At 42.1% G+C, this 25,805-nt stretch overlaps 1 protein-coding gene and 1 pseudogene across 1 annotated transcript in view; one reads left to right on the forward strand and one right to left on the reverse strand.

Moving 5' to 3' along the window:
- GTF2F2 (general transcription factor IIF subunit 2) overlaps positions 1-25,805 on the forward strand; it is a 180,132-nt gene that overhangs the window by 10,391 nt on the left and 143,936 nt on the right. Inside the window, exon 2 of the mRNA XM_053563589.1 lies at positions 6,104-6,177. Coding sequence (XP_053419564.1) covers positions 6,104-6,177 — 74 coding nt within the window. The remainder of the gene's footprint in view (positions 1-6,103; positions 6,178-25,805) is intronic.
- On the reverse strand, positions 9,159-10,623 carry LOC128566646 (septin-10-like; annotated as a pseudogene).

Here is a 25,805-nt window from a genome sequence, read left to right on the forward strand (position 1 = left end):
GCTTGAGAGAATGGAGTTGCCTTTTACTGAGATGTGGAAAATTTCGGGAGCAGCAGGTTCATGAGGAAGAAATGAGTTCTAGTGTGGAGATTTTAGGTTGAGATGCTTATTGAATATTCACATGGAGAGTTTGAGTAGGCAGTTGGATATAAAAGGAGTTGTCCTTATGTAGATGGTATTTAAAGCTATGAGACTGGATGGGATTACATTAAGATTGAGTGTGTATAGAGATGAAGAGAGATCTCAAGACTGAACCTGGGGCCCACTGAAGTTAACAGCCTAGGAAGGTAAGAATCTAGATATGGAGACTAACAGGCAGATGAGGAGTAAATACTGACTTGGCAATGTGGAGATCTTTAGTAACCCTATGGTCAATTTCAGTGGAGTGCCGGGAGGAGAGCCTGTCTGGAGTAAGTTCAAACCAAAGTGGCAGAGAAGTAAATGTAGACAGCCAGTGTGGAGGACTCTCTCAAGTAGTTTTGCCCCAAAGAGAAGCAAAGAAGTGTGTTGGTGGGTGGAAAGGATTATAGCAGGTGTGTCCAACCTGCGGCCCATGGGCTGCATCCTTATTTTGTGAGAACTTTTTTTTTTTTTGGTGACAGTCTCAAGCTGTCGCCCTGGGTAGAGTGCTGTGACATCACAGTTCACAGCAATCTCAGAGTCTTGGGTTTAAGCGATTCTTTTGCCTCAGCCTCCCAAGTAGCTGGGACTACAGGCGTATACCACAACGCCCGGCTATTTTTTGGTTGCAGTTGTCATTGTTGTTTTTTTAGCTGGCCCAGGCTGGGTTTGAACCGGATAGCCCTGGTATATGTGGCTAGCGCCCTACCCATTAAGCCACAGGGGCCGCCGATTTTGTGAGAACTTTTTTTGCTTATCTGTGGTGTTGGATATCAGAAAAAGTCTGCATGGACCTTTTTTTTTTTTTTTTCCTCCTAATCCACTATCCCTAGTGTATGTGTATTTAATGTGTGGCCAAGGGAATTCATTCTTCCAATGTGTGGCAGAGAAAAAAAAGTTTGGACACCCCATTATAGTGTCTGCTCTTACTGGGTACTTAATCTTGTGCAAATTAATTAAAAACCTCTCTGTGCCTCAGTTTCCTTACTTGTAAAGTGGAGAAAGTAGTAATAGGATTGTATTAAAGTTTGTGTGCAATTTAAATTGTTATAACTATTTAATTTACACATGAACTTTATGGACACCCTGTATATTTCAAGCATTTAGAAGAATGCTTGTTGCTTAATGTATTAATTATCTATTGCTATAGAACTTAGTGGTATCGTAAAATAACATACATTTATTATTTCCGAGTTCCTGTGGGCTGGGACTGGTGGTACAGATTAGGTGGCTTTTCTGCTTCAGAGTCTCTCACAAGCTGTAGTCAAGGTGTCAGCCAGGGATGGAATCTCATCTGGGGTCTTGACTAGGGAAGTCCAGATGGTGGTTGGTAGATCTCGGTTTTTCCAGGGTTGTTGTTGGTTGAAGCCTGCCCTTAGATTTGCCACATGGGCCTCTCCCGGCAGCTTGCTCCATCAGTGTGCAAACTGAGAAGGCAATGAGAGAAGCAAGCTTACACAAACTTATGTAAGCTTATCATAGAAGTGGCATTGTGTCACCTTTGCCGTGAGTCACAGGTCCTGCTCACACTTAGGAGAAGGACTGTCACAAGTGGGTGGAGATTGTTGGGGGCCATCTTAGAGTCTTCCTGCCATGTTTAGTTATCACTTTGTATTAGCTGCTAATATTATTGTCGTTATTGTTATTATTCTGATGGGGGTGATTATGTAGAAAAAGGGGTAGGAGAGAAAGGGGAGAATTGAAGGAAAGATGTCTTTAATTAAATAATGGGAAAGAAACTTGGGGCACAATGGAGGGATGTCCATATTTCATGATTGTTTTAGGAGGGGAAAGCAGAGTAAAAGGATCTGACTGCGATTAAGGGGCAGATTAGGAATTCTCTTTTGATTGCCTTTTTTCAGTGGAAGAATCAGGTCACAGAGAGAGGAGGAAGGAAGAGGTGTTGTAGGTGTGAGAAGTGAAGAGAACATTTGAATCATCTGGAGTGGGGAAGTGGGAGATGTAGCTCACTTGCCAGGCATCGGTAAAGGCTTCCTTGATGTTGGTAGCTGTGTATTTAAAGTGAGACCAGCCAGCATGATTGTAAATTTTTCTTTAGCTGCTCAGGTGTAAATATGAAGGAGAGGAAGAATAACATAATAAAATAAAATAATACATAGATAAACACATTTATAAGAAGTAGAGATTGGCTTTTTTTTTTTTTTTTTGAGACAGAGTCTCACTTTGTCGCTCTTGGTAGGTGCTGTGGCATCACAGCTCACAGCAACCTCTAGCTCTTGTCTTCAACCTCCTGGTGGTTGGGACTACAGGCGCACTCCACAACGCTCGGCTATTTTTTTATTGCAGTTTGGCTAGGACCGGGTTCGAACCTGCCACCATAGGTCTATGGGGCTGGTGCCCTACTCACTAAGCCACAGGCACCACCCTAGAGATTGGCTTTAATCAGGATTAAGGTTCTTCCAGGCCAGTATGATGGAGGGAGATAGGAGCAAGGGAGTGATTATAATGATGGACCATGAAATCTGATTTCTTTGAAGACAGAAGTGAGGACATAGGCCAATGTGGGACAATGAGAAGATGTTAATTGGAGTCAATGAATTGAAGGGGTAGAAGAATTGTGGTGGAAGTACTGAGGAGGGAGCTGGGAAGTTAGGAAGACGGTCATCAGAATGGTTGGTTGAAATACAGTTTATGGAAGGGATACTCTTGTTGACAAGGAGAAGGTCCTGGACTCATTTGAGGGGCTGTACTGCACTTGAGGATCTGGAGGGCCATATGTGGCCTTGAGGCCACAGGTTCTTTATCCCTATGTGGACATTTGCTTCTTTGACTAACTAACCATCATCCACTCATTCCGACATTGTAACAGCACCTTGAATTTACATTTGGAAACCATTGCTCCCCCTTTTCAGTCTATATGATTTTAGTGGTGTTGACCACCCTTCCCTAAAGATGTCATCGATTCCGGCTGGCCCATGAAAATATCTCATTTCTGGGCACAGTGATATAAGGAAGGGTACCTGCCCTACTTAGTGCTGTGAGAGACAAATATTTGCCAGAAACTTCTGGGAAAGAGAGACTTGCTCTTCAGGAGCTGCTTCATCTGGTTACACAAGGGAGAAATCTGTCAATAGATTGAGTCAACATGGGGGAGAGGATAGATAAGAAATGGTGAAACGTCCTGGTGAGATCATTTGTGCTCCAAATTAAGCTACCTTGAAATTAATTCTGAAACTTTTAGTTATTTGGGGAAATGAATCCTCTTTATGTGTTTGAGTGGGTTTTCTGTCTCCATAATCAAAGGAGACCTAGATACGTTTAGTAAGGAATTTGCCAAATTGTTTAAACTTATTTGGATGAATGAAGTATAGTGTAGTTGAAATTTTAAAATCTGGAATCTTCAAAACTCTCTTTCCATTTAATCTTTCACATATTCTTTTTTTTCTTTCTTTATTGAGACAGAGTCTCACTATGTCGCCTTGGGTAGAGTGCCGTGACGTCACAGTTCACAGCAACCTCAAACTCTTGGGCTTAAGCAGTTCTCTTGCCTCCGCCTCCCAAGTAGCTGGGACTATAGGCACCCGCTACAATGCCTGGCTATTTTTTGGTTGCAGTTGTCATTGTTTAGCTGGTCCAGGCAGGATTCAAACCCACAGCCTTGGTGTATGTAGCTGGCTCTGTAACCACTGTGCTACGGACGATGAGCCCTTTCACATGTTCTGCTTAGCATGTGTACCTCATCAGAAGCAGCAGTGGGGAGCGAGGAGAACAGAAGACCCATCTGGAGTCAAAGGCTTGTGTCTGATACTGGTTAATTGTGTGATTTCAACCCTTTGAGCCTCGGTTTTCTCATTTATAGATTGAAGGGAATGACTGTTTTTTCAGAGTTAGGGAAGGATTAAATGGGATAATGGATGTAAAATGTCTAGGATGGTACTTGTCACTCTTTTTTTTGTAGAGACAGAGTCTCACTGTACCGCCCTCAGGTAGAATGCCGTGGCATCACACAGCTCACAGCAACCTCTAACTCTTGGGCTTACGCGACTCTCTTCCCTCAGCCTCCTGAGCAGCTGGGACTACAGGCGCCCGCCACAACGCCCGGCTATTTTTTTGTTGCAGTTTGGCCGGGGCTGGGTTTGAACCCGCCACCCTCAGCATATGGGGCCGGCGCTGCCCGGTACTTGTCACTCTTATGTCCCTTCTTCTTTTCTCAAACTCCAGCATATTGGTGGACATATAGTAGTTTAGTAAGTTTTAGTGTGAAGCATGTACACATAATTGAATAAATAGTATCAGGGTGTTCTTTTGATCCTTCTATTCCTGAATTTTTACTGTACCAAATTTGCAATTTATTTTACTGTACTGTATTGCATTTTATTTGACTAGTCAAATGGGGTTTTTTGCACATGAAATCTTGCTAGGTAGAATTTTTTTATTTATTTCTTTTCCTTGGCAACTGTCTCTGATTCAGTTATGTGTTCATATTATTATTCCAAGATTACTGTGAGAAATAATAATGGCACTTAACACTCATTTTGTACTTTCTTTTGTTTAAGGCATTAAGTTTCATACTTCATGTGTAGTATTTCATTTACTTTTCTTGATAGGATAACCTTAAAGGTATGTACTGGTTCTGGAGTCCAAACTACTTCTTAGAAGAAATGTGCTGGGCGGCGCCTGTGGCTCAGTCGGTAAGGCGCCGGCCCCATATACCGAGGGTGGCGAGTTCAAACCCGGCCCCGGCCAAACTGCAACCAAAAAAATAGCCAGGCGCCTGTAGTCCCAGCTACTCGGGAGGCTGAGGCAAGAGAATCGCTTAAGCCCAGGAGTTGGAGGTTGCTGTGAGCTGTGTGATGCCATGGCACTCTACCAAGGGCCATAAAGTGAGACTCTGTCTCTACAAAAAAAAAAGTTTAAAAAAAAAAAAAAGAAGAAATGTGCTAAGATACATAGTAGGAATTAATAATATATTAATCCCTTTTGTTTTTGAAAATTAAATTTTTTCTGACTGCATGTATCCAGTTATAGACACAATATTATATACTGGTTAAGAACATAGATCCTAGAGCCAGACTTCCTGGGTTTGAATCCTGGCACCATCTTTACTAATTATATAACCTTGGGATTATTATTATTATTATATAATCCTTGGGTGTCTTGTGTTCATCATCTGTAAAATGAACGTAATTAACAGTACCTGTTTCACAGTGATGTGAGGATTAAATGTGTTAATCTATATAAATCACTTAACAACATATCAGAAAAGTAGTAGTACTATAAAAATGTTAGCTATTATATATAATGTTCCTTTTATTTTAGTACCTTCTTCGTAGTAGTCAGTCTTAGACATAATACATATATACATATAACATTATATATATATATATATATATTTTGTTTGTTTGTTTTGCAGTTTTTGGCTGGGGCTGAGGTTTGAACCTGCCACCTCCGGCATATGGGGCCAGCGCCCTATTCCTTTGAGCCACAGGTGCCACCCTATTTTTTTTTTTTTTTTGCAGTTTTTGGCCGGGGCCAGGTTTTAACCTACCATGTCCAGTATATGGGGCTGGCATCCTACTCCTTTGAGCCACAGATGCCGCCCCAGTCTTAGACATAATAAAACTTGGCTTTTGAAATCATCTTAAACCCAGTGGTTTAATAATATTATCACTCTAAGGAGAGAGTTATCCTCTTCTGAGAAGCCTTTTCTGGTAGCCTTTCTCTTCTCTATCTTGTATTGGATTTATTTGGGAACATAAATTAGCACTTTATTACAGTTAATGTGTTTGCCCTGTGTCAGTTTTGTGTCACCAATTAGATTGACTTTAAGCTCTTTGAGAGCTAAAGTCATTCGTTATATGTCTTGGTATCCTTTATAGTGCAGAACATATAGTAAGAACTTGATAATTAATGATCCATTATTAGAGATGGAAAATAAAATACAAGAAGTGTATCATTTTATGTTTAATAAGATATGTCAGTATCTGGAACACAGTCTTATTAAAGTTTTACTTCATTTTAGGTTCCTAAATACTTATCACAGCAATGGGCAAAAGCCCCAGGAAGGGGTGAAGTTGGGAAGCTGCGGATTGCCAAGTAAGTTATTTACTTTATTGACATATTTTTTCTGATTGAATATGTATTTTTTTTTTAATTTTAGGTTATTATGAGGGTACAGCAACCAGCTCACACTTTTTGAATTTGTTGGGTAGAGTCCCCCTTGAAGTTGTGTCCCACACCCAAGCAGTGTGCCACACACACCTATCTTGTGCCCTTTAAGTGGGAACACACAAATCCTCCCCTCTTCTTGCCCCTCCTTCGTTCCCCCTCCTCCCAACTTGAATAGAATTAAGTTTTTCTCTTAAGTGGGCGTGTGTTAGATGGTCTACTGGCTTCATTTTTTTTTTTTTTTTTTTGTGGCCGGGCTGGGTTTGAACCCACCACCTCTGGCATATGGGGCCAGCGCCCTACTCCTTTGAGCCACAGCCACCACCCGGGCTACTGGCTTCATAATAAAATTAAGTACATTGGAAACTTGCTTTTCTATTCTTCTATTATTGACATTTTTAAAAGCTATGGGGTTTTTTGGGAAATTTTTATAGATGCTTTTATTTATTTATTTATTTTTTGGTTTTTGGCCAGGGCTAGGTTTGAACCTGCTACCTCCGGCATATGGGACTGGCGCCCTACTCCTTGAGCCACAGGCGCTGCCCTATAGATGCTTTTAAATGTGATTCTCAGACAGAATTTACTTGGAAAATGCAAAGTAGTGAACATACCAAGGCTTGTTGAGAGATGGTTAGGTGCCCTGTAAGGAGATGTGCTTGCATGCACACTCATGCAAATCCTCATACCCACATTCCTGGTAGCAGGTGGTGTAAATATAATAGAACATCAAGTTTATTGATAAAATTTAATGGCAGTGAAGCAGCAGAGTTTGTAATCCCCCATCATTCTATCCTCTCTATATCCACGAGCCTGTGTGCTTTGGCTGGGTATAACTGGATGCACCAAGGAAACTGTTTCAGTGGACTTTGCCACTGTATCTATTTATAGGAGCTTTGGAAGGGGTCAGGGAACATCTAATAAACAGTGGAACAGTATAGTTTTCTGGTTGAGGCCTTGTTAGGAAGGAAAGCCTCCAAAGCTCACCTGGTGTCAGCCACAGGTGGTGTGTTTCATTCTTTCCATCTGTTCATTGTTTTATTGATTGATTGATTATATATTAGTTGTACATATTTCTGGAGTATATGTGATATTTTGATATTTTCTTTTTTTTGAGACCGAGTTTCACTTTGTGGCCCTCGATAGAATGCTGTGATGTCCCAGCTCACAGCAACCTCAAACTCTTGGGCTTAAGTGATTCTCTTGCCTTAGCCTCCCAAGTAGGTGGAACTACAAGCTCCCGCCACAACGCCTGGCTATTTTTTGGTTGTAGTTGTCACTGTTGTTTGGCAGGCCTGGGCTGGACTCGAACCCTCCAGCTTAGGTGTTTGTGGCTGATGCCCTAGCCGCTGAACTATAGGCACTGAACCAGTATTTTGATATTTGTATACAGTGTAATGATTGAATCAGAGTAATTGAGATATCTGTTACCTCAAACATTTTTGTGTTGGAAACATTACAGATTGTCTCTCCTAGATGTTTTGAAATATATGATAAATCATTAACTACAATTTTCTTAGTGTACTATTGAATGCTAGAGCTTATTCCTCTATTTAACTATATCTTCGTACCCCTTAAACCAACTTCTCTCCGTCTCTTTCTCCCCTCATCCCTTCCCAGCCTCTGGTAACCTCTATTCTACTCTTTAACTCCTTGAGATCAACTTTTTTAGCTCCCACATGTGAGTGAGAACATATGATATTTATCTTTCTGTGCCTGGCTTATTTCATTTAATATGTTGGATCTCCAGTTCCATCCATGTTGCTGCAAATGACAGGATTTCATTTTTTTTTTTTTTTTTGAGACAGTTTTACTTTATTGCCCTCACTGTCTGGCTTTGTAGCTCACAGTAACCTCAAACTCTTGAGCTCAAGTGATGCTCTTGCCTCAGTTTTTTCATTTTCATTTTTTTGAGACAGAGTTTCACTATGTCACCCTCGGTAGAGTGCTGTGGCGTCATAGCTTACAGCAACCTCAAATTCTTGGGCTTACGTGATTCTCTTGCCTCAGCCTCCCAAGTAGCTGGGACTATAGTAGGCACCCGCCACAACTCCCAGCTATATTTTTGTTGCAGTTGTTATTGTTGTTTTGTAGGCTCAGGTCGCGTTCGAACCCACCAGCCTGTGTCTATATGGCTGGCGCCCTACCCACTGAGCTATGGGTGCCACCTTTTTTTTTTTTTTTTTTTTTGTATTGTAGTTGTCATTGTTGTTTAGCAGGCCCAGGCTGGGCTTGAACCCACCAGGCCTGGTGTATGTGGCTGGTGCCATAACCACTGAGCTACAGGCACAGAGCCAGTTTTTCCATTTTTAGTAGAGATAGGGTTTCAGTCTTGCTCAGGCTGGTCTCGATCTCCTGAGTTCAAGTGATCTGCCCACCTCAACCTCCCAGAGTGCTAGGATTACAGGCGTGAACCATGGTGCCTGGCCAGGATTTCATTTTTTATGGCTGAATAATATTCCATCGTGCATAGCTACCACATTTTCATTATCCATTCATCACTTGGTAGACACTACGTTGAGTCCCAAACGTTGGCTGTTGTGAATAGTGTTGCAGTAAGTGTAGGAGTGCAGATATTTCTTCAATATATTGACTTCCTTTCTTTTTGATAAATACCCAGCAGTGAGATTGCTGGATCATGTGGGAGTTCTATTTGTAGTTTTTTGAGCAACCTCTATATCGATCTCCATAGTGGCTGTGCTACTTTACATTCCCTCCAACAGCGTATGACCATTTTCCCTTTCTCTACATCCTTACCACCATTTGTTATTTATTTATTTTACTTCTGAGTTTTTTTTTGTTTTTTTTGCAGTGTTTGGCCAGGGCCAGGTTTGAACCCACCACCTCTGGTATATGAGGCCGGTGCCCTATTCTTTGAACCACAGGCGCCGCCCTGCTTTTGAGTTTTTAATAACTTTGCTTGTGATGACCTTCTGTGCTCTGGAACTTCGGTTTTACATGAAATTAGAGTTCTTGTGGTCCTTGCCTTTCCTCAGGTTGCTGCAGCTTGGAAGAAAGGACTGGTTCTGGAATATCTCAGAGGTAGCTTTCCTTTTAGAGAAAGCAATTATTTCTTCATCCAAACATCTTCTCTTCTCTTCAAGTTTCATTCTCTCTTCTTGGTGAGCTCTTTTAAGGTGCTCAGATTTGGCCTGCAGCTCTCTCTCTGCTTCTTCCAATATGGCTTCTTTCTCTTTGACCCGCTGCACAAACATCTGCTTCATTTCTTCTTCCTTCCGCTGACGTTCACCATGGACTTCATGTCTTTTGGGTTCAAAAGTCTCTTGAACATGGACAGGCTTGTCCTCAGAGCCCATGTCTGTGAAGCCCATCTCCTCCAGTTTGCAGCACTTGTAAAGCTCGTAGTGGCAAGTGTGGGTCTGCTCGTGCAGGTCTTCCATGTTTGTGCAAATGAGCATCTCCCGCAGCTTTATAAAGTCGCAGTGGTTTTCATTTTCCACTTGTACAATACTCCAAGGGTACTGGCGAGCTTTGACCATCTTATTTCCGACTTTCACCTCATCCATACTCCCTACAGCAGCAAATGGCAATTGTCCCTTGTTGAAGTCTTTTTGGAAGACACAAGTGGAAGTATATTAGTACTTTAACAGCAATGTAACTCATATGTTATGGTTTTATTTTCACATGCAAAACAATCAATATTCAACTAGCAGCTCACATTCATTGCAGCATTGATCCTAGCAACAGTGTCACCATCTGTGGGGAACTGGTAGAGCTGGACACCGTTGCTGACCAGTTCACTCATGATCTTGATCTTAAACTTCTGTAATTCAGTTTTGGAAATTGCATCTGCTTTGGCAATCACTGGTATAATGTTTACCTTGCTGTCAAGGTTCTTCATGGTTAAGAGATCAAGTGTCTTCAGAGAGTAGCCAGTCAGTAAGATGAAGTAGAGGCACACGTGGATTCGAGAGTCATGGTAGCTATAGAGACAGCACTTAATCTTCAGTTCTTCTTGCAGATAGGCCTCAAACTGGGCATCTATGTTTGTTGGTTAGTAGCTCTCCTCTTTATTTATTTGATCACCAAATCTCACTGTATTCACAAAGGTCAATTTCAGTCGAGCATTACTTTCCTGGAGTTTGTATGTCTGAGCTTTAAGTCTCACTTGTGGGTAAAATGTGAGGATTCCTGGTCTTCAAAATTAGTATTAAACAATGTGTCAATCAGTGTTGATTTTCCTATTCCAGTTTCCCCCAAGCAGAGAATATTGAAACAGAAACCTTGTTGAATGGATCTCTTGACTAGCTGATCAGGCAAACTCTCAAAGCCAACATGGCCGGACATAGTCAAGGAACGAATATTTTTTTTTTTCTGTTCATCATCAAGCACTTGTGAGGACATACAAGTTGTTTTCATTCCCATATGAGACTGAAAGAGCTAATGTCCATACTCTGTACTAGATCCGACCACACCTTTGGGCCTTCCTTTCCAGACCACCACAACCTCTATACCCCCTCCAGGAGATTGCCATTGTCATTTTTTAATAATAGCCATTCTTCTCCCTAGGGTGAAATGATCTCTCATTGTGGTTTTCATTTGCATTTCTGTGATGATTAGTGATGTTGTTAGTATTTTTTCATATATCTGTTGGCCATTTGTATTTTTCTTTCCTTTTTTTTTGAGGCAGAGTCTCACTTTATCGCCCTCAGTAAAGTGCTGTTGCATCACAGCTCACAGCAACCTCCGACTCCTGGGCTTAGGCGATTCTCTTGCCTTAGCCTCCTGAGTAGTTGGGACTACAGGCGTCCGCCACAATGCCCAGCTATTTTTTTTTTTTTGTTGTTGTTGTTTTGCAGTTTGGCTGGGGCTGGTTTGAACCCGCCACTATGGGACCGGCACCCTACCCACTGAGCCGTAGGCACCAACTATTTTTTTTTTTGTGAAGTATCTTTTCTGGTCTTTTGCTCTTTTTCTTTCTTTCTTTCTTTTTTTTTTTTTTATTTCGTTGTTGTTGCAGTTTGGCAGGGGCTGGGTTTGAACCTGCCACACTCAGTATATGGGGCCAGCGCCCCACCCACTGAGCCACAGGCGCAGTCCTCTTTGCTCATTTTTTAAAATTGGTATTTTTTTTACTGTTGAATTGTTTTAGTTCCTTTTATATTCTAGTTATTAATCCCTTGCCACATGGATGGTTTGTAATTCAGTTTGTCAACTTTTGCTTTTTCTGCCTCTGCTTTTGAAGTCTTACCCCCAAAACTTTGCCGGGACCAATGTCCTGTTATTTTTCCCCAGTGTTTTCTTCTAGTATTTTCTGGTCTTTTGTTTTTTTTTTTTTGGTTTTTTTTTTTGGCCGGGGCTGGGTTTGAACCCGCCACCTCCGGCATATGGGACCAGCGCCCTACCCCTTGAGCCACAGGCGCCACCTGTATTTTCTGGTCTTATATTTAAATCTTTAATCCACTTTGAGTTGATTTTCTTATATGGTGAAAGATGGGGATCTAGTTGCATTCTTTTGCATATGAATATGCAGTTTATCCAACCCTGTTATTAAAGAGCCAGTCCTTCTCTGATTTGCATGCTCTAGGTGCCTTTGTTGAAAATGAGTTGTCTATAAGTATGTGTATTTATTTCCGCGTTCTCTCTGCTGCTCCAGAGGTCTGTGTGTCTGTCAGTACCATGCTGTTTTGGCCACTGTTGCTTTGTGGTTTAATTTGACATCAGGTAGTATGATGCTTCCTGGTTTTTACTCAAGATTGCTTTGCATATTTAGAGTCTTCTTTGGTTTCATATAAATTTTAGGATTTTTTTTTCTATTTCTGTGAAGAATGTCATTGGCATTTTGATAGAGATTGCATTGAATCTATAGATTGGTTTGGGTAGTATAGACATTTTAGCAATATCATTTATTCTTATTCCAACTCCAGTTAGATTCCTATGCCTACTACTCCATTGAAACAGCTCTTGCCTATTAGTAGTATCTTCTCTTTATTAATTAGCTTTTGCTTCATAACAAACTGCTGCAAAATTTAGTGGCTTTGAACAAATCCATTTTGTTTGCTCATTATTGTTTGGATCATTTTGGGTTGGGGCCAACATGGCTGGCCTCCCTGGCTAGGATGACCTCACTTGTGTCTGGTAGTTTTCTTGATATCAGCTGGAGTAACAACCAGTATTTCATCTTCAACTTTTTTGTTCACTTGATGGTAAAAGAACTCTTAGTAGCTAAAGAGAGGGGAAGCCTCATTGCACAGCACTTAACAAATTCGTGCTTGTGTCACCTTTTCTAAAGTCCTTTAGGCCAAGGCAACTCACGTGACTAAGCCCGGATTCAAGGGTGGGACAGTAGACTCCACCTCTCTATTGGGAGTTGCTGCAAAGAACCTGTGTTCCTTTTTTGCAACCTGCCACATCCACATTCCCAAATCTAAGAGTCAACTAGCAGCCTTCTAACTTGACCTATAATAGAATTCCACATATGTGACTGTTTCTTTCCTGAAGCTTTCTCTTTTTTTTTCCACTTCGCTTCTGGGACATCACTCTCTTTTCCTCTTCTCTCACTGGCTGTTCCTTCTCAATCTCTTTTATTAGCTCCTTATCTTCTCAGTCCCTAAATGTTATATGACCCAAGGGATCAGTCTTTAGTTCTTTTCTTGTCTCTTTCTACTTCTAAGTGGTCTTACCTGGTCTTATGCATAGTTACATTTTATATTTAAATATAAAGCAGTGTAATGTATAGTTACAGATACTCCAGGCCTGACTTGCCTGCTTGCCTTTGCCAGCCTCCTGCCCTCCCTGGCAGCACCATGCTCAGAAGGCCCTAATCTTCTCTGCCTTGTGTGCCCTGGCTATGACTTGCCTCATACCACCCTCAGAGTCAACCCTTGACCTGTTAGAATCTACCACTGATCTAGAGTTAACTGTGGACCTAGATTTAACCATTGATTGACCTAGACTTGAACAAGGACCTAGAGACAACTACAGACCTAGAATTGACCACAGATGTTTGTGTGAAGACAGAGCAGGCTTTTAAATTCTATAGTGACATGGGTTTAGACCCTCAACAGCTTTATGGAAGAAGCTGCTGAGGCTACACTGATTCCAATTCAGACAGAGAACCGTGTGAGTAAAGATGATGTGTGTACTGTTTATTCCAAAGAGCCCATGATTGGAATAATAGACCAGCCAAACACCTCCATGGGGAACGGTGAGCCCATTTCAGTGCATGTTTAAATCAAGCAAATTCTCCATTGACTGCAGCTATCACTGTTGCAGTTATATGTACCACTATGTTATATGTACCACTATCTAAGAAGATGCTGAGTTTTAGAATAAGCCTGCTACTATACCACTGGAGATTGTTTAATAGTAGAAAACTAGTAAAGCATAGGATGTACCCAACTGAGGAGAAATAGCAAGGCATTGATCCTAGAGTAAATTATATACAGTTTGGGGAGGGGTATTTCTTAGCTGTGCCCATTTAATATGGGCTCAGTAAATATTCATTTGAATTGAGAATAAATCTCTCTCAAACCCCTTCCTGAACTCTAGATTCATAATTATTGCTGCATTCTTTTTTTTAATTTTTTTTTGGAGACAGAGTCTCACTATGTTGCCCTCAGTAGTGTGCGGTGGTGTCACAGCTCACAGCAACCTTCAACTCTTGGGCTTAAGTGATTCTCTTGCCTCAGCCTCCCCAGTAGCTGGGACCACAGGCACGCGCCACAACACCCCAGCTGTTTTTTGTTGCAGTTTGACTGGGGCTGGGTTTGAACCTGCCACCCTAGGTCTGTGGGGCCAGCACCCTACTCACTGAGCCACAGGTGCCGCCCTGTTGCTGCATCCTTGATGTTTCCCCTTGGATGTCTCAGAAGCGTTTCGGACTTAATAATTACTATTCTTCGGTTCTTTCTCTCTGGAACACTCTTCCTCCAGAAATCCCCATGGCTTCTTTTCATATATCCTAGAGGTGTCTGTTCAAATATCAGCTCATTGAGGCCTTTTCTGACCACACTTGTCCTCTTGACCTCCCTTACCTTTTTTTATTATCACCATTCTTTCATGTAGTTGATAAAATATTTATTCACCTTCTGCTGTGCCCACCTGACATCCCATGTATTTGTTTGTGTATTAGTCATCTTTCCTTCTAGAGAATAAGCTCTACAAAGTTAGTATTTTTGTCTTAATGACAACCAGATCTCTAGTGTCTAGAACAGAGTAGAGTAAACATTCGGTAAATTTTTGTTGCATCAGTAGGTGAAAACTGCTTTGACAGCATCAGTAGGTGAAAACTGCTTTGACAAATTTAGTAATAATAGCTCTTTTATTGTTTTCTTTGACTGTAGTTCCAAAAGTGAGATCCTTAGTAAATCAGAGTGTGAATTTTTTTTTTTTTTTTTTTTTTTTTGAGACAGAGTCTCACTCTGTCGTACAGGCTAGAGTACTATGACATCATAGCTCACAGCAACCTCAAACTCTTGAGCTCAAGCGATCCTCTTGCCTCAGCCTCCCAAGTAGCTGGGACAAAGGTGCCCACACAACACCTAGCTGGTTTTTTTTTCTTTTTTTTCCAGACAGAGTCTAACTTTGTTGCCCTTGGTAGAGTGCTGTGGTGTCACAGCTACAGCAACCTCCAGCTCTTGGGCTCACATGATTCTTTTGCCTCAGCCTCCCAAGTAGCTGGGACTACAGGTGCCCGCCACAATGCCTGGCTATTTTTTTTTTTTTTTTTATTGCAGTTTGGCTAGGGCCTGGTTTGAACCCGCCACCATTGATATATGGGGCCGGTGCCCTACTCACTGAGCCACAGGCACCACTCCACCTAGCTAGTTTTCTTATTTTTAATAGAGACTGGTCCTGCTTCTGCTCAGGCTGATCTCAAACTCCTGAGCTCAAGCAGTCCTCCCTGCTTGGGCTCCCAGAGTGCTAGGATTACAGGCGTGAATGCCTGGCCCAGGGTGTGAATATTTCCAAGGCTTGAATTTTTCCTACTACTTTCTCAAAGGGTAGAGTTTAGACTACTTTTTGCCTAACAAATGCACCATTTCTATGCAGAGCTTATACTTTTGGGGCATAAAATTTTAAAGTTTCCTTTTTTTTTTTTTTTTGTAGAGACAGAGTCTCACTGTACCACCCTCGGGTAGAGTGCCGTGGCGTCACACGGCTCACAGCAACCTCTAACTCTTGGGCTTACGCGATTCTCTTGCCTCAGCCTCCCAAGCAGCTGGGACTACAGGCGCCTGCCACAACGCCCGGCTATAAAGTTTCTTAATTAAGGCTAGTCAGCTCTGGAGTTTGTATTTGGTAGGCACCTTCTAGATTCTGTTCTTTGGAAGAGCAATGTTGTATTCTCGGTTGATCTCATATCTTAAAGTAAGAAACTTTGATATCTTTATGTATTTATGTCCTAAGTATTTAGTTCTTTATCTTACTTGTCTTTGTTTTAGATACATTTATTTATTTATTTTTTGTTGTTGTGGTTTGGCCGGGGCCGGGTTTGATCCTACCACCCTCAGTATATGGGGCCAGCTCCTTACTCACTGAGCCATAGGCACCACTCCGACACATTTTTTTTTTTTTTTTAAGAGACAGAGTCTCACTTTGTCAACTTGGTGGAGTGATGTGGTGTCATAGCTCACAGCAACCTCCAGCTCTTGGGCTTAGGTGATTCTCTTGCCTCGGCCTCCTGAATAGCTGGGACTACAGGCGCCCGCCACAATGCCCAGCTATTTTTTTTTATTGCAGTTTGGCCGGGGCTGGGTTTGAACCCACCACCTTGGTATATGGTGCCAGCACCCTACTCGCTGAGCCACAGGCGCTGCCCTCCACATTTTGTTTTAACAAGATACTGATTGGAAGCAGCCATGCTTTTATATCTGAAGTTTTAAAGTGGGGTAGGGAGGGCTTGGCGCTTGTAGCACAATGGTTATGGCGCCGGCCACGAAAATCAGGGCTGGCGGGTTTGAACCCAGCTCAGAGCAGTTAGGCAACAATGACAACTGTAACAGAAAAATAGCCAGGCTTGTGGCGGACGCCTATAGTCATGGCTACTAAGGAGTCTGAGGCAAGAGAATCACTTAAGCCCAAAAGCTGGGGGTTGCTGGAGCTGTGATGCCACAGCACTCTACCCAGGGTGACATAGTGAGGCTCTGTTAAAAAAAAAAAAGTAGGGTGGGGAGAAGTACCGTTAGTGTTTTGGGGGGTTTGGTATCTGGAGTGCCCTGTCCCCTATATTGATGTTCAAGTTTCTTATATAAAATGATGTAGTATTAATGTTTACATATAACTTAGATACATTCTTTCATATACTTTAAATCATCTCTAGATTATTTGTCATACTTAACACAAAGTATCTTATATGACTCTATATACGGATCATTCTGGATGCTTAATATGGACAAAAAAAATTTTTTTTTTTTTTTTTTTGTAGTTTTTGGCCAGGGCCAGGTTTGAACCCACCACCTCTGGTATATGGGGCCGGCGCCCTCACTCCTTGAGCCTCAGGTGCTGCCCTATATGCACAATTTTTTTTTTTTTTTTTTGAGACAGAGCCTCAAGCTGTTGCCCTGGGTAGAGCGCCATGGCATCACAGCTCACAGCAACCTCCAACCCATGGGCTTAAGCAATTCTTTTGCCTCTACCTCCCAAGTAGCTGGGACCACAGGTGCCTGCCACAACGCCTGGCTAGTTTTTGGTTGTAGCCATCATTGTTGTTTTGTGGACCCGCACTGGATTCGAACCCATCAGCTCAGGTGTATGTGGCTGGCGCCTTAGCCACTTGAGCCACAGGTACCGAGCATATATGTACAGATTTTAAAGCATTTCATTCCATTGACCCTAGCAAAGTTTTTCTTTTTTTTGTTTGTTGAGACAGAGTCTCACTGATTTGACCTGGGTAGAGTGCTATGGCGTCACAGCTCACAGCAATCTCAAACTCTTGGGCTTAAACAATTCCCTTGCCTCAGCCCCCCAAGCAGCTGGGACTACAGGCGCCTGCCACAGTGCCTGGCTATTTTTTTGTTGCATTTGTCATTGTTTGGCAGACCTGGGCTGGATTTGAACCCGCCAGCTCTGGTGTACGTGGCTGGTGCCCTAGCCGCTGAACTACAGGTGCTGAGCCCCTAGCAAAGTATTTCTTAAACCTTTTTAGGTTCAATTTTGCTAATTTCAGAACCTATCATGGAATTCTGGTTTTGTTTTCTTTGTCATTCTCGCTTATTTTAGCTTTAAGACTGGTTTATTTTGCTCCATTTGCCTTTATGTCTTTCCTAGGGCATATGGATAATACATTTATTCCTTGCTGTTCTCATCACAATTTCTGGATTCTCTTGAAAATAAAATCCTCAGTAGAAATGATTTTAAATCCCTGTATACAAATTAGTTTTCTACACTCCAATTAAAGAAAAAGGAAAACCAACAGAATTTCTTTCTTTTTTTCTTTTTAGAGACAGTCTTACTTTATCGCCCTCGGTAGAGTGCTCTGGCATCAGAGCTCACAGCGAGCTCCAACTCCTGGGCTTAGGTGATTCTCTTGCCTCAGCCTCCCAAGTAGCTGGGACTACAGGCGCCTGCCACAACTCCTGGCTATTTTTTTTGTTGCAGTTTGGCCATGGCCGGGTTCTAACCCTTACCCTTGGTATATGGGCCGGCACCCTACCCACTGAGCCGCAGGCGCCACCCAAACCAACAGAATTTCTTACAAGGGAATCTTGTGGGTGAGAAGGGCTTATATAGCAACATAAGGGACAAACAAGGAGCAGATTGCATGTGTGTGTATTTGTGTGTTTTGTATGTAGACAAAAGATCTAGCAGACTTTCTACCTAGTTCAACATATAATCAGTTTTATGGAAGATCTAGATCCTTTTAATGATGACAGCAGATTTATAGTAATACCTGGAGATTGCCATGGAAATGCTAGAGCACAGCTTGTTTCCTAAGGGGTCTCCTGGCTGTATTCTCCAGCTGTCTTGTTTATATTCCAAATTTACTTTTTTTTTTTTTTTTTTTTCTCTTTTCTCCTTTTTTTCTTCTGGCTATGTTGCCCTCGGTAGAGAGCTGTGGCATCACAGCTCTCAGCAACCTCAAGCTCTTGGGCTTAAGTGATTCTATTGCCTCGGCCACCCAAGTAGCTGGACCATCAGCCCCCGCCACAACATCTGGCTATTTTTTTTTTGTTGTTGTAATTGTCATTGTTGCTTAGCTGGTTCAGGCCGGGCCAGGTTGAACCATCAGCCTCCGTGCATGTGGCCGGTGCAGTAACCACTGTGCTACGGGTGCCAAGCCATTTATTTGGTTTTCATAGCTATTATTAAATCACTAAATACGCTGTTAAACAAGTGTAGGATGAGTGAGGAATGGCTTACAGTGCATGTGACTAGTTTATCAGAATTTTAGTTGAGTTGGGGCTCAGTGTGAATCAGCAAATTTGTGTGGCTATAAACAAAAGACTCCATTAATAGATGTTTGTTGTTTGGAATGAAGTGAAATGATAATCCCACTCTTTTCTTTGCCAGTCAGCTCAGAGTGAAAACATTACGTTCAGTTCTTAGGGCTTCACTTACAGAGAGACATGGATAAGTATGATCCCTCAGCAAAGTGAGACTAGGATAATAAGAAAACTTAAAAAAAAACTCCCCAAATAGTGTCCTGTGAGGAACATTTGAAGGACTGTTAAGACCAGTTTTAGGGTACGCCAGGTAGACTGTCTTCAAATATTTTTAAGACTAGAAGATGTATACTCAACTACTGATTCTTAGAGGCAGATTAACCAGTTTATGTTTACCTGTGGTTAAAAAAGTATATGTGGGTAAAAAATGAAAACAGCTGAGGCCTCTGAAGGGCAGTGTTGCATACTGGTTATGCATATAGACCTGGGAGTCAGCCTGAGATTTAGTCTTGACCTTGTCAGTTACTAGCTCTATGACTTTGGGTATGTTGCTTATCCTTTGTGTTTCCTTATGTGTTAAAAAGAGATGGTATTAATACCTCACAGGTTCCATGCATCTAAAATAGTTGGCCAGTAAGTGTTTACCTACTGTCACACCACACATACTAAGTAGTCCAGATAGTAGACACTTCACTGTGTCTAATGTGGTATGGGTATGGACTTTGCCTCCCTACCTGATCTTTCACAGCTTAGCAGCAGGTTGTTTTGTGGCATAAGACAGAAGCTAGGAAGATATGCGTGCTGTGGTGGTTTATTCCAGCAGAGATGGTGCTGCGGAGAGATTGGGAGAGGCAGAAGGGAAAGAAAAGACTCACAGCTTGGAATGCAGCTCTCTCCCTCCCCTTGTCTCTCCTCCCCTTCTCCTCCCCTCTCCTCCCCTTCTCTCTTTTCCTTTTCTCTTCTTCCTTCTTCAGGGTCTCTAGGGTCTTGCTTTGTCATGTAGGCTGGAATGTGGTAGTGTGATCATAGCACACTGTAATCTTGAACTTCTGGGCTCGAGTGATCCTCTCACCTCATTCTCTTGAGTCCTGGGACTACAAGCACATGTCAACATGCCTAGCTAATTTTTAAAATTGTTTTGTAGTGGCGGGGTTGCCTAGGTTAGTCTGTTCATATAATGTCAGCATCTGAATGGAACACAGAGCTTGAGCTAGCAGCTGTCTGGCAGAGAAAACAGTGGGATTATTATTCTACTTTGTTTTGAGCAATAATATGTGTATATGTATGTTGGATATGTTATATGTGTATATATACAAATATATCATGCCAGACTGCCTTTCAGAAAGTTTGTACCAATTTGAACTATCGACAGTGTAACGCTGTTCTAAACTTAATCAGTTTTATAAAAGAAAAATTGTAGGTCATTGATTTTTCATTTGCATACTTTTTATTGTTCGTAGGCCTTGACATGACCTGGAATGTTAAATGTGCTTAGAAATAAAGCTATAAATTAGAAATTAAAAGTCTGGGCTTGGCGTCTGTAGCTCAAGTGGCTAAGGCACCAGCCACACACACCAGAACTGGCGGATTTGAATCCAGCCCGGGCCTGCCAAACAATGACAACTACAACCAAAAAATAGCCGGAACTGTGGCAGGTGCCTGTAGTCCCAGCTACTTGGGAGGCTGAGGCAAGAGAATTACTTAAGCCCAGGAGTTGGAGGTTGCTGTGAGCTGTGACGCCATGGCACTTTACTGAGGGTGACAGCTTGAGGCTCTGTCTCAAAAAAAATTTTTTAGAAATTAAAAGTCTGTGAGAGAAGCTACATTAGTACAAGCTATGTGGTTGTCAGTAAAATATAACATGTATCAAACATTTAGACTACTGAAGTATTCTGAGGCAGGATGCTGATGTAAGAAGGCGGCTGGCTTTAAAATTAAATAAGTTAACGGGCTTGGCACAATGGTTTACACCTGTAATGCAGTAATCCCAGCATTCTGGGAGGCTATGGTAGAAGGATCACTTAAGGCCACAAGTTGAAGACTAGCTTGGGCAACCCTGTTTCTACTAAACACTTAGACAAATACTTTTTTTTTTTTGAGACATAGTCTCAAGCTGTCACCTGGGTAGAGTGTCGTGGCATCACAGCTCACAGCAACCTCAAACTCTTGGGCTTATGCGATTCTCTTGCCTCAGCCTCCCAAGTAGCTGAGATTACAGGCGCCTGCCACAATGCCTGGCTATTTTTTTGTTGTAGCTGTTATTGTTGTTTGGCAGGCCCAGGCTGGATTTGAACCCGCCAGCCTCGGTGTATGTGGATGGCACCCTAGCTGCTGAGGCAAGCCTTAGACAAATACTCTAATATATAATTCCTATAAATAAATACATTCTCCTACATGATCACAATATACCTTTTTAGGTCAGTAAATTGTTGTTAAATATTATATTGCTGCTACCTAATCTTTGGACTTAGTTTCGTCAGTTGTCTTAATAATGTTTTATACCAAAGGATCTAGTCTAGATTCTTACATTGTATTTTATTGCCATGTCTTTTTTTTTCTTCAGTCTAGCACATTCCAAAGCCTTTTCTTGACTTTTTTTCTTTTGATTTTATTTTTTTTTGGAGCCAGAGTCTTGATGGGTTGCCCCTGCTAGTCTCATACCCCTGGCCTGAAGTAATCCTCCCACTTACCAAAGTGCTGGGAGTATGGGCCTGCCAAACAATAATGACAAGTGATCCTTCTTCAGGCACCTGGCCTCTTTGAGTTTTATGAAGATACAGTTGAGTGTGGCTGAGCTTGGTGGCTCTTGCCTTTAATCCTACTACTCTGGGAGGCTGAGGCAGGAGGATCCCTTAATGATGCCATAGCACTCCACCCAGGGCACCAGAGTAAGACTGTCTCAAATTTGGGTTTGTCTGGTGTTTCTTTGTGATTAGATTTGGGTTATGCGTCTTTATCTGGAATATGATAAAGGTGAAACTGAGTTCTTAGTATGTTCTAGCAAGATTTGCATGTGCTGGCTTGGCGCCTATAGCTCAGCGGCTAGGGCGCTGGCCACATACACTAAGGCTGGCGGGTTCGAATCCAGCCCGGCCTGCCAAACAACAATGGCAACTATGACAAAAAAATAGCCGCGCAGGCGCCTGTAGTCCCAGCTGGAAGGGAGGCTGAGACAACAGAATCGCTTAAGCCCAAGAGTTTGAGGTTGCTGTGAGTTGTAACGCTACGGCACTCTACCGAGGGCGACATAATGAGATTCTGTCTCAAAAAAGATTTGCCTGTGTTCATTTTGTCACATTACTGATGGTGTTAACTTTTGATCACTCAATTAAGTGGTATCTTTTAAGCTTCCTCACTGTACCTCTTTATCCCTCTTCTCTCCTTTTATATTCATTCTTCATCAAGTTTTTCAGTTTATTCACTTATTTTAGTATGAACTCATAGATTCCAGTTTTATTCAGTGAGTTATAATTTGTTACCATTTCATTTATAATGATATATATATATATTTTTCTTTTGAGACAGACTCTCACAGTGTTGCCCTCCATAGAGTACTGTGGCGTGGCATCACAGCTCACAGCAACCTCAAACTCTTGGGCTTAAGTGATTCTTTTGCCTTAGCCTCCCAAGTAGCTGGGACTACAGGCACCCGCCACAAAGTCCAGCTGTTTTTTGTTGCAGTTGTGAATTGTTGTTTAGCTGGCCCTGGCCAGGTTTAACCTTGGTGTAGGTGACTGGTGCTGTAACCACTGTGCTACAGACGCCGAGCCAATGATGAGTAAAAATTTTAAAAGGCAGGAGGAGTGAGACTGGAGTCTAAAGAAATAGCTGTAGGATATTAAGAAATGGACTCAGAGTAGTGAAGGAGAAAATGTATAGCAGGATGAGAAATTTAGTGAAAGGATGGGCCACACATTTACCTCATTAATTTCTGATAATATTACTGTATCGTACAATAGTTGATGTTTATGACCACAAATTATCATGCAAAGTGTCTTATTATAGTTATAATGCAGAATAAGAAAAGGTCATGTGTATTTTTTTTTTTTTTTGAGACAGAGCCTCAAGCTGTCACCCTGGGTAGAGTGCTGTGGCATCACAGCTCACAGCAACCTCTAACTCCTGGGCTCAAGCAATTCTCCTGTCTCTGCCTCCCAAGCAGCTGGGACTACAGGTGCCTGCCACAATGCCTGGCTGTTTTTTGGTTTCAGACATCATTGTTGTTTGGTGGGCCTGGGCTGGATTCGAACCCACCAGCTCAGGTTTATGTGGCTGGCACCTTAGCTGCTTGAGCCATGGGCACCAAGCCATGGGTCATGTGTATTTTATACATTGACACACTAGGACAAGGGAACATTCCATCCTTTTAAAATAAGTTTTAAAGGCCAGGCATGGTGCCTGATGCCTGTAATGCTAGCACTCTGGGAGGCTGAGGTGGGTTGATTGAGTTTGAGACTAGCCTGAGCCAGAGCGTGATGTCATCTATAAAAATAGCTGGGTGTTGTGGCAGGTCCTTGTAGTCCTAGCTACTTGGGAGGCTGAGGCAAGAGAATTGCTTAAGCCCAAGAGTTTGAGGTGCAAGCTTTAAGTCTGCAAGGTTAACTTTTTTTTTCTAGAATAGTAACTCATGCAGAGCTCCTCAATCACATCATTCCAGTTAAGTTGCTGTTATAATTATATAGGTGTGAAAATGGAGTTGTTTTCCCCTCCTGTGTTTCCTGAATTACAAATGGGTAATTTTCTAATTCCTCAGAAATGTCAATATGATCTTTTTTTTTTTTTTGAGACGGAGTTTTACTGTGTCACCCTCGGTAGAGTGCTGTGGTGTCACGGCTCACAGCAACCTCAAACTCTTGGGCTTAAGCGATTCTCTTGCCTCAGCCTCCCAAGTAGCTGGGATACAGGTGCTGTCCACAACACCTGGCTATTGTTGTACTTGTCATTGTTGTTTTTAGCAGGCCCAGGACGGGTTCGAACTGCCAGCCCCAGTGTATGTGGCCAGCGCCCTAACCACTGAGCTATGGATGCTGAGCCTGAAACGTCAATATGATCTTTAATTCATCCTTTTCCTGTGCTGCTCACTTGCAGTCATTTTCCCTTCTCTCAGTTCTAGCACCTTGCATTCTACCACTACCTGGCTCAATCCTTTATTACTTTTTGTGTTGGTGTTTTTCGTTATCTCAGTTCATTTCAGTAAGCATTATGGGAGTATCTTCTGCATCTTTCTCTTGGCTCTGTCTTAAAGACAGCTAAATTAAATGCTTGTAGAAGCTGCATTCAGGAGTGATAGGGAAGGGACTGAGGTGTATTCAGTGCCTGCCCCAAATGCATGTTGAGGGATTGTTGTCACCCTGAATTGGTGGCCACCAGTAACCAAATCTTCAATTCTTGTATGAGAAGCTGAAAATTCATGCTTATTTGAAATATTAAAATTTTATCATTTATTTTTTAGATACTTCCTGTACAAGAAGGAGGTTGACATTGCATTTTAATTTATGAAAGACTGAGAAGTCCTACTGTAAACAAACCTAAGAATGTGCATTTCTTAGGGTGGCCTGAGAGACTCACTGAAGCATTCCCTTCACTGACACCAGAAAGGATGTGCTAGATTCTCATTTCCAATTCTTACTTGGGCTTTTCCCTTAGCCTGGAATTTTCCCCCATGTTGTTGATGAACAGTTGTAGCTCTGTGAACAGATAATCCATGAACAACTATAAATAAGATGCCTATACCTTACCATAAAGTTTTGTCATTATGGCAAGGTATAACCACCTTATTTATAGTTGTTCATAGACTGGTCCTATCTATTTTCATTAGACTAGGACCTCCTTGAGGACAAGGGTCCACATTCATATTGAACCATGCACCTAGCACAATGTGTATTTCATGCATAGTAGATTTTTTTTTTTTTTTTTTTTTGTAGAGACAGAGTCTCACTTTATGGCCCTCGGTAGAGTGCCGTTGGCTCACACAGCTCACAGCAACCTCCAACTCCTGGGCTTAGGCAATTCCCTTGCCTCAGCCTCCCGAGTAGCTGGGACTACAGGCGCCCGCCACAACGTCTGGCTATTTCTTTTTTTTTTTTGGTTGCAGTTTGGCTGGGGCTGGGTTCGAACCCGCCACCCTTGGTATATGGGGCCGGCGCCTTACCGACTGAGCCACAGGCGCCGCCCCGCATAGTAGATTCTTAATGATAGAATGAGTGACTGAGCAATTGAATGAGGGCAGGTTGAAACTAAACTGGAAGTTGGGAGAAACAATGATTTTCTAACTGGTCTTTTTATATCTCTAGTCACTGTTTGTTCATTCTCTCTATATTTTCTGGCACAAGTTTCCTGGAGCACATCGTGTTATTCTTTTGTTCAAACAGTATTTGTGAAACTCCATTGCCTAGAGAATAAAGTTTATACTTTTGTACTGTGATATTCAAGGTCTTCCATGATTTAGCCCCACTTCTCCTTTGTAGTTCATCTCCACTGTTCCTTATTTTGCTTCTTTCTTTTTTTTTTTTTTTTTTTTTTTTAATTTGGCCGGGGCTGGGTTTGAACCCGCCACCTCCGGCATATGGGACCGGCGCCCTACCGGCTGAGCCACGGGCGCCGCCCTATTTTGCTTCTTTCTTTCAGCTAAATCTGATCACTCGTTTTTCATCAGACCCTTCTGTGGTTTTGCTCAGCTATTTGCTTCTGATACTGTATTTCTTCTCCTTAGTTTATTACAATCCAAGTACCCTTCAAGGCTCAGCTCAGAATTACCTACCTCTTTGTTGAATCATTCTTTATTTCTTAAATGGAAGAAACGATTTCCTCCTATCTGATCCTGGCACATTGTGGCTCTCCTAATCGAATGTTAAAACAACTTAATTTATAGTTATGGATGTACCTTTGTGGAACAGGGATCCTACACTCAGTATTTTCCATCTAATAGGCTTTAGATATATGTGTGTGTGTTTAAATGAGGCTATTATATAGGGTGTGCATGCGCATGTATTTTATTTATTTATTTTTTTTGTTGTTGCAGTTTGGCTGGGGCTGGGTTTGAACCCGCCACACTCGGTATATGGGGCCGGCGCCCTACTCACTGAGCCACAGGTGCCACCCTATTTTATTTTTTTTTGAGACAGAGCCTTGGGTAGAGTGCCATGGCATCACAGCTCACAGCAACCTCCAACTCCTGGGTTTAAGTGATTCTGTTGCCTTAGCCTCCCAAGT

Source organism: Nycticebus coucang, chromosome 15 (assembly GCF_027406575.1).
Source record: "Nycticebus coucang isolate mNycCou1 chromosome 15, mNycCou1.pri, whole genome shotgun sequence".
Classification (NCBI taxonomy): Eukaryota; Metazoa; Chordata; class Mammalia; order Primates; family Lorisidae; genus Nycticebus; species Nycticebus coucang.